This window comes from Zalophus californianus, chromosome 3 (assembly GCF_009762305.2).
Source record: "Zalophus californianus isolate mZalCal1 chromosome 3, mZalCal1.pri.v2, whole genome shotgun sequence".
NCBI classification, from domain to species: domain Eukaryota; kingdom Metazoa; phylum Chordata; class Mammalia; order Carnivora; family Otariidae; genus Zalophus; species Zalophus californianus.
Window position 1 is genome coordinate 137,971,144 of NC_045597.1, and position 20,095 is coordinate 137,991,238.

At 36.4% G+C, this 20,095-nt stretch overlaps 1 protein-coding gene across 2 annotated transcripts in view; it reads right to left on the reverse strand.

The window, feature by feature from the left end:
* CHN1 (chimerin 1) overlaps positions 1 to 20,095 on the reverse strand; it is a 195,217-nt gene that overhangs the window by 123,922 nt on the left and 51,200 nt on the right. For both annotated transcript variants that reach the window (XM_027589622.1, XM_027589623.1), the window contains one exon: positions 1,085 to 1,116. In XM_027589622.1, coding sequence (XP_027445423.1) covers positions 1,085 to 1,116 — 32 coding nt within the window. The remainder of the gene's footprint in view (positions 1 to 1,084; positions 1,117 to 20,095) is intronic.

Here is a 20,095-nt window from a genome sequence, read left to right on the forward strand (position 1 = left end):
TTTGCTTGTTTTTAAAAACTCAATTAATTTAAAAGAAAATCACAATCAAGGACGCAAACTTTGGAACAGAACTTGACAAGGATATTTAAAGAACTGTAAAACTGTTCATACCATTTGAACCAAAATTTCTACCCCAGAAAAAGCTTTATGCGCTACGATGTTTCTGATGGTATTATTTTTAATAATATAGTTTAGAAGCAAACTAAATGCCAAAATGCAGCAAAGTGATTAAATTATGGTACAACCATAAAAAACACCAGTGGCTCCCCGCCAACTCCTAAGGGCCTATGTTCTATTCACAAAAGTGTTGGAAACTTAAACAGAATTTTTTAAAAATTTAAAAAACTTGCTATATGCATCATTGTGTATCTGATACGATCTTAAGTCTTGAGAAACAAAGGACTTTATTCGAGGAATGATGGGATTATAGGTGATTTTTTTTCTTCTTTCCCAAGGGCTATATTTCATTTTTTTAATAATCAGAAAAATTAAGCATTTAAAAAATTATTACATTTTTCACAGAATAGAAAAATGTTCATTATTAATATTAAGTGGAAAATCAGGCTATAAAATTATATGTATAAAATCTCAATTTTGTAAAACCATTAGGAAAATAGATCCTCAGAAGGTAATACTTCAGACTATTAACACTAGCTATTTCTGCATAGCATAAATTTACTTACAAAAAATCTGGAAAATAAAGAAAAGTATAAAAATACACTGAACCACCCCCACCCTGCTGTATGTACCTACATGAATATACACTGATATGCTTAGTATATACATATACACACAAATACATACATTTTCCTCATACACATCTAGGATTATTTATTTATATTGCATCTTTCTTTTAACATCATTCCATACATACATTTTTCCATGCTATTTTCTTCTCTATACTTGTCTTTATTTTCCATTATTTTCACCAATTAGAATAATTATATTTGTAATCAAAAAAAATAATTTAACTCAAACTTGAATACCTCCTTTATCTTGCTTTTATTTTGAGCAGAAGCATCCATTTACCTGTCTCTCTCACATATTCCAATCTATAAAATGTTTTCTCATAATCCATACTTACTCTCTTCCATAATACTTTGGTCTGTTCTCTACCTATTTGGGAAGAAAAAAAAAGATATTTGTGAAAATGCAAATGTTCAGAACTTAACCCAACATTTTGTATATGTGGCAAATTAAAGCATATACTAAAGAAAAAGAATTAGAATAAGATTCAGAACATCAGAGTCTGGAGTCCCATGTCTATCAGCAGGTTATTTGTGCCATTTGGACTCGTCACTTCATCCCTCAGACCTATTTCTTATCTACAAAGGGCTGTGTATGTAAAAATAGTTGGATTAAATTTAATCTTTCATTTTGAGGATTTTATGAAGGTGAAAAAATATTTACATCACTTTATCCAAAAAGTAAAATAAAACATCAAAAACTTAATGCCACAATTGTGTCAGAACAGATTGTGGCTTCCTCTCCCTTCCCGTTACTCCATATTTTCCATTCTGTTCACACCTCAATATAATCTTGTCCGTTTTTCCTCCTATCAGCTCTTTCCTCACCAGAGTTTATCCCTGTCCTCCCCACGGCATTCCACGGCAGGTGTACTGGCTGTGGCTAAAGAAAGACCCTGCAGAAAAGATTCTAAGGAATTTGTACTGGGGTAGACTGAACGAGAGTATGTGGCCCATTCATTCAAGAAACATTTACTGAATGTCAAATGTGTGACAGGCACCGTCCTACCTAGAAGGGGACATACTGCTGCAATAAGACAAAAACTGTCATTACTCTTTTGAAACTTAGAGACAGGCAAGAAGTTGCAAGAAAAAAAAGGGAAAATAGAAAGTAGTAATAAGTGCTATAATACAAATAAGAATGGGTAATGTAAAGGGGAGGGCTAGTGAGGTATTTAAGTTGGGTGGTCAGGAAAGGCCTCCCTGAGAAGGTGACATTTCAACTGGGCTCTGAATGACCCGAATAGATATTTTTCCAAGAAGACATACAGATGGCAAACAAACACATAAAAAGATGCTTGACATCACTAATTATCAGGGAAATGCAAATGAGAACCACAATAAGATTTATCACCTTACACCTGCCAGAATGGCTAGACTAAGAAACACAAGAAACAAGTTTTGGTGAGGATGTGGAGAAAAAGGAAACCTTGTGCACAGTTGGTGGGAATGCAAACTGGTGCAGCCACTGTGGAAAACAGTATGGACGGTCCTCCAAAAATTAAAAATAGAGGGGCACCTGGTTGGCCCAGTCAGTAGAGCATGTGACTCTTGACCTTGGGGTCATGAGTTCAAGCCCCATGTTGGGCATAGAGCTTACTTTTTAAAAAAAATTAAAAATAGAAATACCATAAAATCCAGCAATTCACTACCAGGTATTTACCCAAAGAAAATGAAAAACACCAATTCAGAAAGATAAATGCACCCCTATGTTTATTGCAGTGTTATTTACAATAGCCATGTTATGGAAGTAGTCCAAGTGTCCACTGACGGATGAATGGAAAAAGAAGATGAGGTATACACACACACACCCCCCCCACACACACAAAGGACTACTACTCAGCCATGAAAAAGAATGAGATCTTGACATTTGCAATAACATGGAGATATTATGCAAAGTGAAATAAGTTGGATAGAGAAAGACAAATACCATATGATTTCACTCATAAGTGGAATCTAAAAAACAAAACGAACAGATTATTAAAATACAGAGAACAAATTCCGGGTTGCCAGAGGGGAGCACGAGGGAGGGGATGGGTGAAATATATAAAGGGGATTAAGAGATACAAAATTCCAGTTATGAAATAAGTCATGGAGAAAAAAAAGTACAGCACAGAGAATATAGTCAATAATACCGTAATAACACTGCACAGTGACAGATGGTGACTGCACCTACTGTGGTGAGCACTGAGTAACCTATAGACTTGTTGAATCAATATGTTGTATACCTGAACTAATATAACAATGTATATCAATTATACTTTCATAATTTAAAAATTAAAAAATAAAATTACAGATTAAGAAATATTTTAAATTATTAAAATTTAAAATGAAAATAAATACATTTACACCAATGTACACCAGTAGGGGAATAAGTAAGCTGATTTATAGTAGATGAAGTCTGGAGGAATGATGATCAATAGGGACTAAGGTGAAGAAGTCACCAAAACAAACCACTGAATACAAACGTAAGTTATGGAATAATTATACAGTATGACACCAATTAGGAAAAGCCCATGTACACTAAGACTTTTATATTTATAGACTAGAGAGATATCTGGAAAAATATATACCAAATTCAAATGGTTTCCTTCCAGGAAGGTTGGGGAGAACTGAACTGATGGGCCCACTGGGAAAGCAAAAGAGAGACTTCAGTATTGACTGTAATATAATTTGTTAAATAAAGAATGCATTTATGCATTGCTGATACAGCTGATATCACCTTTAAAAAATAGAAATCGAGATTAACTTTTGTGTAACTTAATATTAGAGTCTGAGGCACATTAGGATATAGTCCCCCCAATGGGGTCCCTCAAATCGTAAGATCTTTGCAGGTGGCTGAAAGGAAAAGCACTTTATCAGGCCTATGGGAATGAGGTAAAAAGAAAGTTCTTGAATACACCCTACTCAATGATGAAAATTCTGGACCAGTACAAAGAACTGGTGTGGCTGATGTACTGGTGGCCTTAAATGGTGCAGCAGTCCAACGGTGTTACAACCCAAGACAATACTGATTAGTTGATAGTCCCGCATTAAGTGCACAATGTGCTTCCATTGATTGCCTAAGTAGTCATCTTCATAACACAACTGATTAGGTCTTACACTGATGAATAACTATTTTGCTTTGCCCAAAAGAACTCTGAATTAAAGGAAATTAGGTAAACATTGGATGCTTAATACAGAACTGTTGTAATAGGCAATAAGTCCAAAATAAATTGACAAACCAATTGCCTCTTTTTCTGCTTTTCTATAATGGAAATATCAAATAAAACAAGTTTAAACTAACTTTTTTTTCTCTTTTATCTATATAGTCAAGGGGAACAGAATATACCACTTCAGCATAAGGATTATTTTGAGTTGAATGCGATTAAGAAACCCCAAACAGGGAAGGAACAATGAGCCCTCCCCCTTTCACCTCAAAGCAGGGCATAAATTTCCCTACGTAAAGGTTTCCCCTCCCATAACAGGGAGAGAAGAACACAATGACTTCAGGGACAATTCTTATCAACTGAGCTAGCTGGAGTCTGCATAATAAACCTTACCAAAAACCCCTTATTTACTAAACAGTTCCTAATCACCTTTCCACAACTCACCCTAACCCTTCCAAGGCCCAAACCCCTTTTGCTCTGTCTGGTCTCTTCAGCATCCTTTATCACCCCTTGTGAAAGTGGTATATAAGCGCTGGATGAAACTGCCTCTTTGGGGTTTTCATGTATCTGCTGTGAGCCCCTCCTCCCCTTTGTGCATATGAAATAGACCTTTTCTACTGTTGATCTCTCTTTTTTCAGTTTGACTTGCAGGCCCCAGACACAGAACCTAAGAGGATAAAGGAGAAGTTTTTCCTTCCCTACAACAGCATTTAGATTTTTGCTGATGTGTCAGATATCATTACTTAAGTAGTGATCTGGAATAGTCTTTTCAAACTCACAGACAGGACAGCATTACTCTGATATCATCAATTAAAAAGGGTTAATAATATGAACAATGATTATTAATGATCCCAAGTAATTTATCTGCAAATACATCCACCTGGGAATTTAAATGTTATATGGAATAATAAAAATATATTTGTGGGCGCCTGGGTGGCTCAGATGGTTAAACGACTGCCTTCGGCTCAGGTCATGATCCCAGGGTCCTGGGATCGAGTCCCGCATCGGGCTCCCTGCTCCTTGGCAGCCTGCTTCTCCCTCTGCCTCTCTCTCTCTCTCCCTCTGTCTCTCATGAATAAATAATAAAATCTTTAAAAAAAAATAAAAAATAAAAATGTATTTGTGCTTATACAAACATTTTATGCTTGTTTCTAAATTTCAAAAAAAAATAAAGTTCATAATAAAACAGACTAAAACTGGCTGAAGTCAATGTGACTACGTGAGAAAGGATTTTAAATTAGTACTTATGTTGAATTACATGCTTTAGCTTTCTCTAATTTTCTACATTTAATAGTTAACATTTTTTTCATGATACCATATCATGGGTAGGAAAAATGGGAAATGAGGGGAACAAAACACATTCCAACTAGAAATAAAAGGTGCTGTAGTTTGTTTGCTACAATGTAGGTCATGCTATCAGAGAAAGAAAACTGTAAGTTAATCTACCATTACTGAATATGACAATATGACATAAAGTGCACAGTAAATATAAGAACTCAGTAAGTAGTAGATACCATTTTACAATATTTTAAATATCAATGGAATTTGTTAAATTAACATTTACTGTAGTTTTGGTAACTAATGAACTATTTTTTCTTTTATTGTTATTTTTTAACATAGTGTTATAAATTATTTTTTCATATATAAAATATTTTAATCAAATTCACCAACCACATTCTTTCCAATTAAAGAAGTCTTATTTCTTATCTTATTTTCTACAAAAACAAGAAGAGCTTGTTTAATATATGTTTCTTGCTCTGCAAAGGAAATCTGAAAACAGGAAAAAATAAAAGTATTATAAATGTTAATTCCCTTCTCTCCTCACGCACAATGTTGTAGATTCAGCTCTCAGGCTATTATTTTTTTTACTCTGTCCCATGGCTTTAGTTCAGAACAGTTGCTGCACCCCCCACCAAATTTTTCTAATTTAAATTCAAATTTAAAGAATATATATTTCTAGAGACAATGCTACTAAAACAATGAAGCAGAACACTCAGAAAATTTCCAAAATGTTTCATGCTGCTCTTTTCTAACAGTGGTATTGACCTGGTCAGAAGTCACATGAAATCCTTATCTCCTTCTTGTTCCCATTGTAAAAACAGTACTTGGAGGCAGGTACTTTAAACCTAGTCTGGAAGTCTATATGAGGCTTATAAAAATTAGGGTATATATACATGAAATTGTAAGAAATAATAGAACCCTAGTCAAGTATTATTATTTTTTCAGGCAGCAGTCTAGAATATGTACATAAAGGCTACACACAAAAGTACAAATATTTTCAAGTGCCAAGATTTTGTTTTACATTGTTTTTTAAAGTGGCTCAGTATGCAGGAAGAAAAGGGAGAAAAATGCACATTTCCTTCCTACAGTGGTAGATTCTGAATTAAAGACTGAGAGTAAGTCACTCAGTACTCAACTCTAGCTTTTAAAGACTTACAGTAAGTAACTCAGTACTTAACTCTAGCTTTGGTTCTATTTTAGCTTCCTGTATTAAAGTCAGGAAGGAGAACAGGGAGGGGGGGGGGAGGGAGGGGAGGGAGGGGAGGAGAGAGAGGAAGAAGAAGACGAGTTTTACAACTGCTCAGACAATGGAAGACTGGAATTGGATAACCGGGAAGGATGTGCTACGTGTAGACAATGCAGCTTTCCATGGAAGCACAAATTTTTACACTACATTTTCTAAATTACTGGGTTTTTTCCCTCACTGCATTGTACACCATAGAAAATATCAAAATGGATAACAGTTAAGCTTCAACAAGTCAAAAAAATTTAAACTTACAGAAACTTCAAAACAAAACAAAACAAAAACAGAGCAGAGCCAGCATCGTGGAAGAGTAAGTACTCATCAGAGAGCTGGAAATGAATTTTAGGGAAGTGGTGACAAAAAAGAGATCAGAAATGTTATGGAACTTACAAAGATTGTTTAACTTTTTAACCTCCATTAATAGTAAGATAAACTTCTAGGTACCTGCTTTCCTCCGCAATTCTGCAGCATTCTTGATGATATTTAGACCAAAGTTATAAGTGCTAAGAACGCAGCTTGTTTTCTACCGTATTTTAGACTTAACCTTCAGCATGCCAAATAGGTTAGCTCTCTATTTACCGTCACATTTCACAAATTCAAAAAAGAATACGTATTTACAGGGACGCCTGGGTGGCTCAGTCAGTTGGGTGTCTGCCTTTGGCTCAGGTCATGATCCCAAGGTCCTGGGATTGAGCCCCGCATCGGGCTCTCTGCTGAGCGGGGAGTCTGCTTCTCCGTCTGCCTCTCCCCCCACCCTGTGTGTTCACGCTCACTCTGCTCTTTCTCTCAAATAAATAAAAAATCTTAAAAAAAAAAAGAACATATATTTATGGAGGTTTCTTTTAAGCTCTGTAATTACTACTTAGTGACTTGCTGAAAACCAATTCAGTTTCCTGATATCAGTTAATTTTTTCTTTGTATTCACTATTCTTCGAATTCACTATTCTCCCACTTTAGATTCAAGTAACTTCTGGGTTATAGTAGTAAAGAGGTGGAAACCACCAATCTGTTTTTTAACAGTTAACTGGTAAAGGGGTTCTTTTTGGAATTGTAGCTGTGGTCTCCAATTTTATAAATACACTTCTACATTAAGGTATAGATTTTGACATCAAAACATACCTTACTACCCCATTGCTTACTGAACACTGAATTTTAAACAACAGCAATAGATGACCCAAAAGGGGGGGGGGGCGGTGCATTTCAAAAGTAAAATAAGGTGAAAACAGGCCTTTGAATGATAGGCTGATTTTAAAATAAATAGGTGGTTTTAATAATTCAATATTACTTCTCAGAATTCATAAAAAAAATGCTCTCCAGCTGCAAAGTATTCTGTAAGTGTTAAGTAACCGATCATCACAACATCGAAGAGCTCTATGAACATGATAATCTTTATTTTTATAGAATCAAAATTGAGCTATAGGCTGTCAATATATTGCGGTAATCAGCAGTGAAGCTATGATTTCACCTTAATTGCTGCTTTCCTCTCACTTCTGAAACAAACTCTTATACTCCCACCTAGCAAAATATGTCCTCTAAAACAGAGTAAACATAAAACGAATGCTTCAAACCTCCCATTCATCCACTTAACAAGTCTCTATTTAAGCACCGTAATGTGTCAAGCACTGTTCAAGGCGCCTGGGACATACTGATGAACAAAACAGATCAAGACCCTACCCTCATGGAGCTTATATTCAAGGAAGAGAAGATCACAATAAACAATAAACATAATAAATAAGTAAACTATATATTATAGAATGTCACAAAATGAGAAGTCTTATAAAAACAAAATAGAGTAAGTAAGACTTGTAAATGCTGGGGGGGTGGTAAAATATAATTTTAAATACAATGGTCAGGACGGGCCTCATCGAGAAGGGAGGACTTGAGAAGACCGGAAGGATATGAAGAAGTAGCCATCTGGATATTAGAGAGAACATTCCAGGGAGAGGAGATGATGCAAGGGCTTGGAGAGAAACACAGCTAGAAGATGTGGAAGAACAAGAAGGCTGGAATGCTCGAAGCAGGGGGGAGAAGGAGAGGAGAGGAGATAAGCACAGAAAAATAAAGTGCTGGGGAGATTATGTAGGGCCTTGGAAGTCCTTGTAAGGACTTGGCTTTTACTCTGGGTGAAATGGGGAGCCAATGCACAGTTCTGAGTAGAAGAGTGACAAGATCTGACTGAAATTTTAAAAGGAACATTCTGTGATGAGAACAGACTACAAGGGGAAAGATCAGTTAAGAACTACTTCAGTTACACAACTGAGAGATTACTGTATGTTGGGGTAGAATAATTTACTATGACCAATCGATTGAAATACATGCTAACTAGACATAACAGAAGTTTATCGCTTGCTTGTATAACATCAGGAAGACAACTGTCCTACATCCAGACAGCTTCCACCTTTTAGCTCTGCCACCATCTTTTCGAGGTCCCCTGTTTTTATCCGAATCCAAGCAGGAAGGAACATAATATGGAGGAACTTAGATGGGAAGTTTTAATGGGTCCAGCATTCAAGTTCACTTCTACTCCACAAGAGAAAACTGTCATATGGACATAACTATATAAATGAAGATGGAGAAATTTAGTCCAACCAGGTTTCTCAAGAAAGGAAGAATGGATTTTGGTGGGCATCTAGCAGTTCCCACAGTTCATACCCAAATGGTAGCCAAGGAAATAGTAAGAAGTGATAGGATTGTTAACATATTGTGCACGTATTCTGAAAACAGACCCCGAATGATTTCCTGATGAATTAATCATGGGACGGTGAGAGAAAAAAAAAAAAAAAATCAAGGACGATACCTGGTTTCTGATCTAAGCAACTGGAAGGAACTGCCATTAACTGACATGTGGACACCTTTTTTGGTAAGAGCAGGTTTTGGGAGGAAGATAAATGTCAGTTCTGCTTTGAATGTGTTACATTTGAGATGGCATCAAGGGAGGATGTCGAGTAAGGGGCAATTGATTACCTGGTCTGGAATTTGGGGAAAGAGGACTGGACTGGAAACATAAGTTGTATTAAAATCTGAAACTGGCAACACTGTCAGGGAATAAATACAAGCAGAGAAGAAATGAAGATCAAGGACTGAGCCCTGGAGTATCTGAACATCGAGGTCAGGGAGAAGAGGAACCAGCAAAGGTGACTGTGAACGCAGGAGAAAAACCAAAAGACTGTAACGTCCTAGAAATGAAGTGAGAAAAGCGTATCAAGGCGAGAGTCATCCTCTGCACCCCGTGCTGCTGACAGGCTAAGCAAAAGAACTGACCATGAGACTGAGCAAGGTGGAAGTCACTGGCGACTTTGCCTACGCAGTTCTGATGGAGCGGTAGTGGGTAACAGCCTGGCTTAAGTGGGTTTAAGAGAAAATAGGAGGAGCAGGATTGGAAAGAGCAAGTACTGACAGTACTTTCAAGTGTTTTCTACAAATTGGGCAGGGCAAATGGATAAAGTAGGGTCAAGATAATTTTTTAAGATGGGAGAAATAACAGGATATTCATGGGCTGATGTAAAAAGAGAAAAACCGTTGATGATGAAGGAGAGGGGGCACTGCTAGGATTAGGTCCCTAAGTAGATGAGAGGAAATAGGGTCTAGTGTATTGGGAGAGCTGGCCATGATCTATGATAACAGGCCAAGGATGCAGAAAGCATGGACCCAAATGCTAAAGGTTGAGTCGATGTGGCATTGAAAGTTTGTGGAAGTTCTCTTCCAGTTGCTTCAATCAGGAATAAAGTAGGATATAAATTATAGCTGAGAAGGAGAGGAGGAATAAGGTAGTAAAGGTTTGAGGGGAAAGCACAGTATGCCTACCAGGGAGGAGTAAGTATCAACTCGAGGTTCATAAATTTAATGTGAAGCCTGTTCAGCACTTTATTTTTCTCCAGCCATATTCAATTTCTTGGGAGTACATGCAAAGTAGGCAGGAGTGGATTTAAACAGGGTTGTGGTTTTGCCAAGCAAGTATGACATTAGAGAAGATCATGAGAGGGAAGCAGACTGGTTCATCAACATCTACTAGACTTCTCTCTCTCATTCGACCCCATGACTATATACTCACCAAAGTCCTGTGAATTCTCCCGCTTTATGTATTGCCATTTCCTGCCCCTCTTGGTTATTCTCAGAAACAGTTTATATGCCTTTATCACTTTTCACTAGGATTACCGTAATCCCTCCTAAACCAGTTTTTTTGTCTCTAAAATGTCCATCTTCCTTTCTAGTCCATCTTCCACACTGCAGACAGAATGTGCTTTCTATGCCTAAATCTGATCACATTAACACTTTCATTTCCCATAGCTATCAGGATAAACTCCAAATGTCTACGCTTATACACAGAAGTTTTTATTAGTGATGCCTGCTTAGCTCTGGGGTTGCATCTGCCATGCTCCCACAAGTACTCTGCAGTTGCCCTTAGGAATTGCACACACGTAATGAGGGAATTACCACCGAACCTGCTATAATGCCGGATTCACTGCTCCATCCTCCACCTAGACAGGAAGATCCTTGAGGAGGAGGGACTTGTTTTATTTGCCTCAAATTCTAAAGATTTAGCAGAGAGAAAACCCTCAGAGAATACTGATTCAATGAATACACACATGCCACAGAAAGGACCGGAGCCTAAGAGCTACAGACATTAATACACATGTTTTTGTAAACCATATAATAAGAGCATTATGTTGTAAAATAAGTTGCACAACAATATTCATTCATTCATTCATTCATCCAGTAAACATATAAGAATCTTTATTACATACAAGTCTTCATAGCCAGGTGCTGAATATAATCTACTGGAGTGAGACAGTAAGTAAAGAAACGTTTACAGTCAATTTCCTACTTATATGACCAGACTTGAAGAGAGACTTTTTAAAACATGTGCTAGCAAAATGTACATCAAATATACATTTAACTGGTACTGTGACTAGAATTAGAATACAACATGAAATGTGTAACTTTCTCTATATTTCTCATTACACTAACAGCACTGAACTTGAGTTTGGTGCATTCTGTCCAGCCTCAGTCTGCTTTACCCATTTACCCTAGAAAAACACAACTGTTGTTGTAATAAGAAGCTTCCTCAAAAATGCTTTCTAGTTCCCTGAAACGTTAGCTTCAAAAATATGTCACAGAGAGGAGAGATTTGGTTTTATGCATTTAAAAAATCGTAACTATATTCCCACTATTTGGCTGCCAGAAAAAATAAGTGTATCCATTTTAAGGCTCCATGTTTAAGGATGCTCAAATACCAAACTAGTTTGATTTATACCATATTAGTATGAATCAACTAAAAATATGGAAGTTCTTTGATATCTCTGCATAAATATGCATATTGTATACTCCCGTAGTGTATACTTGTGTCTGCGTCTCTATATACACACATATGCACACGCACGCACGCATGCACGCACACACACCCCATATGTATATACATTTGTTTCAATTCAACCAGGTACTTGACATAAACTAACAAAATCACTTTTTACATAATTGAAAATCATCTAAGTATACATTTTATATTATAAACTATATTTCATTGAATTATATACTTATACAGTTCTATATTGACCCAGAGTTGTATACACAAACATATGTACCATTACTTTATAGGTGATAAGGGATTTCCAGGGTAATTCTGATTATGTAAGACTTCCACTTCATATGCTAAATTCAGAATTAACTCCCCCATAAGATAAAACTGCACTGTAACAATATTATTAAGAATCATTTTCAAGCTTTTACGTATTTGCTTAGTCTCTAAAGCATGCCTAAAGTACTTAGTCATGGACCTGGATATCTTTCCCTTTAAAAAGATTTATTTATTTTAAATTTCAAAATTTTCTCCTAACAATAGCTTTTAATAAAAAAATGTTCTGTATTTTAACATGGCAATGTTAAACTCACAATGGCAATTGGTAAGATCTTCTGAAATGAGAAAAAGTATATTAGTTACAATTTTATTTTCTGTCAAATTATTCTACTTCTTACTATTAGATATATTGTGTTTTAGAGTTCCGTCATCAATAATTTATGATTTAACAGTTGAATAATTCAGGTACCCACAGAACTTAATAACCTTTGTTTAAAAGAACCATCAGTTTATCTACTGCATTAACTTTTCTCTTTTCTTCTACACATTTCAGTGGTAATTAAATCCTGTTGCCTTTTCCCCCTTGAACACAGTGACCACTTAGTGTTTAATGTCCCAAATCCAATTCCTCAGTTAAATATTTGAGGTTGAACAGCAAGTGGTTGCTCAGTACAGTTTTATTTTTAGTGCTCATCACTCCCAAGAACCTTTAATTCTCCCAAACCAGCTATTTATCATTTAATCAAGACTAAAACTGAAACTTTCTTTATTCAATAAGTATTTTATGTTAGCTCCATCTCACTGATGATTAATGCTTTACTTTCATTTCAAATAGATATCTAAGTTATTTGATTGTTTTTACAGGCATTTAATGAGACTGAATATTGCTCAAAATAAGTAGATGAGCAGCACTAGCGACATACTCTCAATATCTATATTTATAAATTCAACCATTAGAGCAATATTGAATGGGGATGTCATTTCTTTAAAATGAGACCTTTCCTGCTCTTTATTAATTGCCCTTTAGTTATCACCAGGTAAAAACAGAAAGACATTGTTGAGTGTTATAGAGATTGGTCAAATATAGAAACAAGTTGTTATCACTAATTTGCTAATTAAATGTAAATACTTTATTCATGCATAATTAATCTTTATTAAGCTGTCAAAGTTGAGTAGCTAATAGATTATTAGTTTTGAACAACATGAGAAGGTGGTTACAATATGATAGGAGAGCCAGTCCACGGTAAACACTTTGCCCACAGAGCAGAATTCTGTGCCCACCAATTTGCCCTTAGAACATGATTACTAATTTCTTGTGAAAGAAAACTAAGCAGAGTGAAAACAATTTAAATAAGAAAATCTCAATTGTACCCTTTGTTTCCCGGTGCTTCTATGCCTTCCTTTAACCAACAGTGCAGAATACGACACTCTTGTTTTTCAGTGGATGACAGTATTCAGTCAACTGCATCACAAAACTAAATCAAGAGAAATTATTTTCAGAGACTCTAAGAGCCAGCCAGTCTCCTAGCATTCCATGTTTGTATCAAAGTGGAGCACCAGAAGCCTATATACTTGGAACTTTCAAAATTAGCTTCAGTGACTGTTGTTCCTTAATGTTATGCCTGCTGCTATGAGAAAGGATCGAAAGTCTACTTCTGCACGGGCTGTGAAACTACAGTTGGTCAACGTAACATCAATAAATGCACTTTATATAATAAGCCACATGATTTTTTTAAAAGAATTTAGTTCAGGTAAAAACTGGATCTTATTAGCCTTTCTGGTCCTCAAGGGTTACGTACTGTTATTACTGTAATTCCCTTTTCACACAACGTTATTGATCCTCAATCAGCAATGCAATCAATTTACACATCTGCTGTTTCTTTTTTATCTTCTTCAACTTTTCTCTTCTTCTTCCTTTTATTATGTCTTCATTTGTGTGGCCTCAAATTCTTTTGAGAAAGGCAAAGTATAGATATTTCTCAAGAAAGATAATTGTGTATATGAGCCATGGAACACTACATCAAAAACTAATGATGTAATGTATGGTGATTAACATAAAATAAAAAAAGAAAAGAAATAAATATAAGTTCTTATCTATAAAAAAAAAGAAAAAAGAAAGATAATTGTGTTACTAGTACTTTCAGACTTTTCACAGAACTACCGCCAAAATCTCACTTTCTGTTAAAAGTTTAAAAGGTTGTGTCTGGTCAGAGTATAAAACAAAATGAAACTTTTTTTTTAAACAGCATTTTAAAAAAAATTCTCACTACACATAAAATTATTTCATCATCCTTGATCATGGCACAGTAGCAATAAAATGCCACCATTAAACACTACATACTTATTCCGTACATACATATGTGCAGACTGGACATCTACAAATATTTAAACTGCAACATGACATTTAAAAGATAATCTCATGAAATCCCTAACTAATTTGATAAATTAATACTCTTTATGACTCTATACTTTCAGAGCTATTCAGCGTTTTTTAACCAGTTTTCATAATAACAAGATTCATTTCAACATTTTTTGAACAATGGAGAAGCAATTCCTTTAAATAGTGTATCATCTAAGAAAGTTATTATGATTCCATATTACCTAATATAGTTCTTATTCAAATTTCTCTAATTATACCCCAAATATGTAGCTTTAGAGAGAGAGAGAGGGATCTCTATTTCTAGGACCCTATCAAGGTACCTATACAACAGTTGGGTGGCATTTAGTCTCCTTCATTGTAGAATGGTCCCACCACTGTTATTTCTTTTACGAAAATGACATTTGCAGGACAGATGTCTTATAGAATGTACACATTTTGGATTTGTCTGATTTATACTTCATAAAAAGACAGAAGTTAAGCATTTTGGCAGAAATACCATATAGATGGTGTTGTGTGTGCCTCATTACATCACTTCTGGAGACATGTCAGTTTGACCCATTACAGGTAATGCTAAATTTGATCACATGGATAAAGGTGTGACTGCCAGATCTCCACTATGAAAACATATCTTTCTCTTTGCAATTCATAAATAATTGGTAGGCTGACACCTTGAGACCATGTATATATCCTCTTCACCTACAATCTTTCACTCAATTTTAATGGTCAATGATGATCCTTGCCTGGCTCAATTATCAGCACAAATCATTATCACTCTACACATTTAGCCACCCTTCTGCTGTAAAGGACAACTTTACATTCTGCCCCTCTCCCCTGTTTTTTCTTTGTATTGGGGTAGGGTTTTTTTGGTAAGTACCACTATGGACTAACATATTATCTTTTCATTCAGTGTGTTATAATTCATTACTATCATTTTTCTTTTTGATTATCAAATTGTCCCAAATTTGGCCTGTGAGAACCCTTCTTTCAGGTGGGCTGCTAGGTCTTTTGACATGTCCCCATCCATTTCTGAGCTCTCCTTGCTTTCTGATATAAAATGTTCTAGGATCTCATTGCCCCATGTTCTGGAATCAGGAATTTCTCTAAGGAGCGTTGGCTCCTTTTAGGAAATAGTGTTTGGAAACCAGCCTTTGGGCACTGAGTGTGTTCATTCTTACTAGGGCATCATTGCTTCTAAGGCCTTTCCATGGACTGACATAGAAAATACATTTTTAAAAATCTGTGAGTTCATATTTATACCTCCAGTTCAAATTCCATACCAATCTGTACTTCTCAATTTCCCCCTACTCCATATTTGTATCTCCTCAGCACACTGGTTCCCCAAAATCCAATATAGTGACTCATTTGCTCTGTCCTGTATTACACACAAAATCATTTCAGAATTACTATACAAGTACCACTAACAACAACAAATTGCTAAGTATAAAGATCTCTTTGTAGGTTATGATTCTTAGAATATTTCCCCCCAAGTCTTTACAGTCAAAGTATTTATAAGCTACTTAAATTAATTTTGGGGTATGTTATGAATTTGTTAGGTTCATTTGTTTCTATTTGTATTCAAATTTAAGATTTGCTCTTTTTATCATTTTTTGCTTAATTTTGTTGTTTGAATATGTGAAATACTTGCACAGTTCAAAAGTCACAACTATAGAAAAACATATCCTCAGGAAGTCTAACTTCCACCCTCATCTTCCCCACACTGCCCTCCCCCCACCGACACTCCTTACAGATAATTATTTCATTGGTCTCTGGGTTAATCCTTCCTATGTTTCTCTTTTGCAAAGATAAGCTTTATTTTTTTTTTAATTTTTCCCTTCTTCATTACTAAAAATGGACCATAATTACCATACAGGCATACCTCATTTTATTGTGCTTCACTTTACTGTGTGTCACAGATACTGTGTTTTTTTACAAGTTGAAGGTTTCTGGCAACCCTGCATCAAACAAGGCTTTTCCTGCCATTTTTCCAACAGCATTTGCTCACTTTGTGTCTCTGTGTCACAACTTGGTAGTTCTCAGAGTATTTCAAACTTTGTCATTATTATCATATTTGTTATGGTGACCTGTCATCAGGGATCTTCACTGTCACTATTGCAATTGTTTTGGAGCGCCACAAACTGCACCCGTATAAGACCGCAAACTTGATTGCTACATGTTCTGTATTCTGACTTCTCCACCAACCGGACATGCCCCCATCTCCCTCCTACTCCTCAGATCTATTCCCTGAGACACAACGATATTGAAATTAGGCCAATTAATAACCCTACAGGAGCCTCTAAGTGTTCAAGGGAAACAAGGAGTCACACATCTCTCACTTTAAATCAAAAGCACGAAATGATGAAGCTTAGTGAGGAAGGCACGTCGAAAGTGGAGACAGGCCAAAAGCTAGGCCTCTTGTACCAGTTAGCCAAGCTGTGAATGCAAAGGAAAAATTCTTGAAAAAAAATTAAAAGGACCATAGGGGTAGGGGGGAAGGAAAACTGAACGGGAAGAAATCCCATATGACAAACCATATGAGACTCTGGACTCCAGGAAACAAACTGAGGGTTGTGGGAAGGGAGGTGGGTGGGGGGATGGGCACTGGGTGATATACTCAACTAATCAACCACTGAACATTATATCAAAAACTAATAATGTACTATACCTTGACTTGTTGAATTTAAACTAAAAAATGGTTATAATAGTAAAGTTTATGCCATGTGTTTTGCCACAATAAAAAGAATTAGAATCATGTAAGAAAAAAATGTGCTACTCCAGTGAACACATGAATGATAAGAAAGCAAAACCACCTTATTGCTGATAATGGAGAAAGTTTTAGTGGTCTGGATGGAAGATCAAACCAGCTACAGCATTCCCTGAAGCTAAAACCTAAACTAGACTAAGGCCCTAATTCTCCTTAACTCTAAGAAGGCTGAGAGAGGTGAGGAAGCTGCAGAAGACAAGTTGGAAGCTGGCAGAGCTGGTTCATGAGGTTTAAGGAAAGAAGCCATCTTCACAGCAAGGGGAAGCGGCAAGTGCTGACGTAGAAGCTGCAGCAAGTTCTCCAGATGATCCAGCTAGGATCATTCATGAAAGTGGCTACCCTAAACAACAGATGTTCATTGTAGATGAAATAGCCTTGTATTAAAAGACGATGCCATCTAGGACTTTCATAGCTAGAGAGAAGTCAATGCCTGGTTTCAAAGCTTCAAAAAACAAGCTGACTCTTGTTAAGGACTAATGCAGCTGGTAACTTTAAGTTGAAGCAAGGCTCCTTGAACATTCTGAAAATCTTAGGGCCCTTAAGAACTACACTCAATCTACTCTGCCTATGCTCTATAAATGGAACCATAAAGTCTGGATGACAGCACATCTGTTTACAACTCAAATTATGGAATATTTTAAGCCCACTGTTGAGACCTACTACCCTGAAAAAAAGATTCCTTTCAAAATATTACGGCTCACTGACAACACACTTTGGGTCACCCAAGAGCTCTGATGGAGATGTACAACAAGATTGATGATGTTTTCATGCCTGCTAACTCAACATGCATTCTACAGCCCATGAATCAAGGAATAATTTTGACTTTCAAGTCTTATTGTTTAAGAAATACATCTCATAAGGCTACTGCGGCCATAGATAGTGATTCCTCTGATGGACAACTGAAAACCTTGAGGAAAGGATTCACCATTCTAGATGCCATTAAAAACATTCATGATTCATAAGAGGTCAAAATAGCAACATTAAATATAGGAGTTGGGAAGAAGTTGATTCCAACCCTCATGGATGGCTTTGAGGGGCTCAAGACTTCAGTGGAGAAAGCAATTACAGATGTGGTGGAAACAGCAAGAGAACTAGAAGTGGAACCTAAAGATGTGACTGAATTGCTCCAATCTCATGATAAAACTTGAACAAATGAGGAGCTGCTCTTTGCATGAGCAAAGAAAGTGATTTCTTGAGATGGAATCTACTCCTGATCAAGATGCTGGGAAGACTCTGGAAATGACAACCAAGGATTTAGAGTATTCCATAAACTTAGTTGACAAAGAGGCAGCAGGGTTTCGCTGACTCCAATTTTGAAAGAAGTTCTGCTGTAGGGAAAATGCTATCAAAGAGCATCACATGCTACCAAGAAACTGTTCATGAAAGGAAAGAGTCCAACAATGCGGCAAATTTCATTGTTGTCTTATTTTAAAACATTGCTACAGCTACCCGCACCTTCAGCAATCACAGCCCTGATTAATCGCAGCCATCAGCACTGAGGCATGGACCTCCAGCAGCAAAGAGATCACAATTCACTGAAAGCTCCCATGACGGCATTTGTAGCAATAAAGTATTTTTAAATTAAGGTGTGTACATTGTGTTTTCAGACATAATGCTATTGCATGCTTAATAGACTATAGTGTGAACATCACTTTCATATGCACTAGAAAACAAAGAAACTCATTTGACTCTCTTTATTGCAGTGGGTCTAACCGAAATTATTGTATTTCCAATGTTTATATATATATTTTCTATTTGGAAATCATTCCAGATCAACTCATAGAAATCTTCCTTATTCTTTTTAATATCCCAGTTTATTCAATCAGGCTCCTATGGACAGACATTTAGGCTTTTTTTAATATTGTGCTGTTACAAATAATCCTATAATAAACAACTTTGGGCATATGTAATTCCCTATTTGTACAGGTAATTGATCAGGGTAAATCACTAGAACTTGGACTGGGAGGTAAACGCGGGCAGAGTTTTGTCAGGTATTACAAAACTCCCATAAGATTGTAGCACTTCACATTCCTATCAGCCATGTCAGAATGTGTTTGTTTCTTCACAGACTTACCAGCTAAGCATATTCTAATCTTCTGAACTTTCGCCAATTTGAAAAGGTGACAATGGTCTCTCTCCGTGTATTTTAATTTGCATTTCTCTTATTGTTCATGAAGTTGAACCTCATTTCATATATTTTGATAAGTCATATCTTTTTTGGTGAACTGTTCATGTCTTCTGCTCATTTTTAAAACCACAATTTAAATCTTTTCTTACTGGAAAAGTTACTTCAATGCCTTCAAACTTTGTTTCAAACAGAATAAAAAATAGGGTGCCTGGGTGGCTCAGTTGGTTAAGCGACTGCCTTCGGCTCAGGTCATGATCCTGGAGTCCCGGGATCGAGTCCCGCATCGGGCTCCCTGCTCGGCAGGGAGTCTGCTTCTCTCTCTGACCCTCTCCCCTCTCATGCTCTCTCTCTCTCTCATTCTCTCTCTCAAATAAATAAAATCTTTAAAAAAAAAGAATAAAAAATAAAAATTGGAAGAATATATGACTTAACTGAGAATATTAAACTATACTGTCACCATTCTATACTGTGTTCTGAACCGTTCATTAAAAAGGGGCAGTTACAGAGGTACAGATCTGTGATTCAACAGTCTTGCACAATTCACAGCACTCACCATAGCACATACCCTCCCCAATGTCTATCACCCAGCCACCCCATCCCTCCCACCCCCCACCACTGCAGCAACCCTCCGTTTGTTTCCTGAGATTAAGAATTCCTCATATCAGTGAGGTCATAGGATACATGTCTTTCTCTGATTGACTTATTTCACTCAGCACAGTACCTCTGACACAAGTAATACAATATATGTTAAAAAAAAAAAAAAAAAGAAGAAGATAGCAGGAGGGGAAGAATGAAGGGGGTAAAATCGAAGGGGGAGAAGAACCATGAGAGA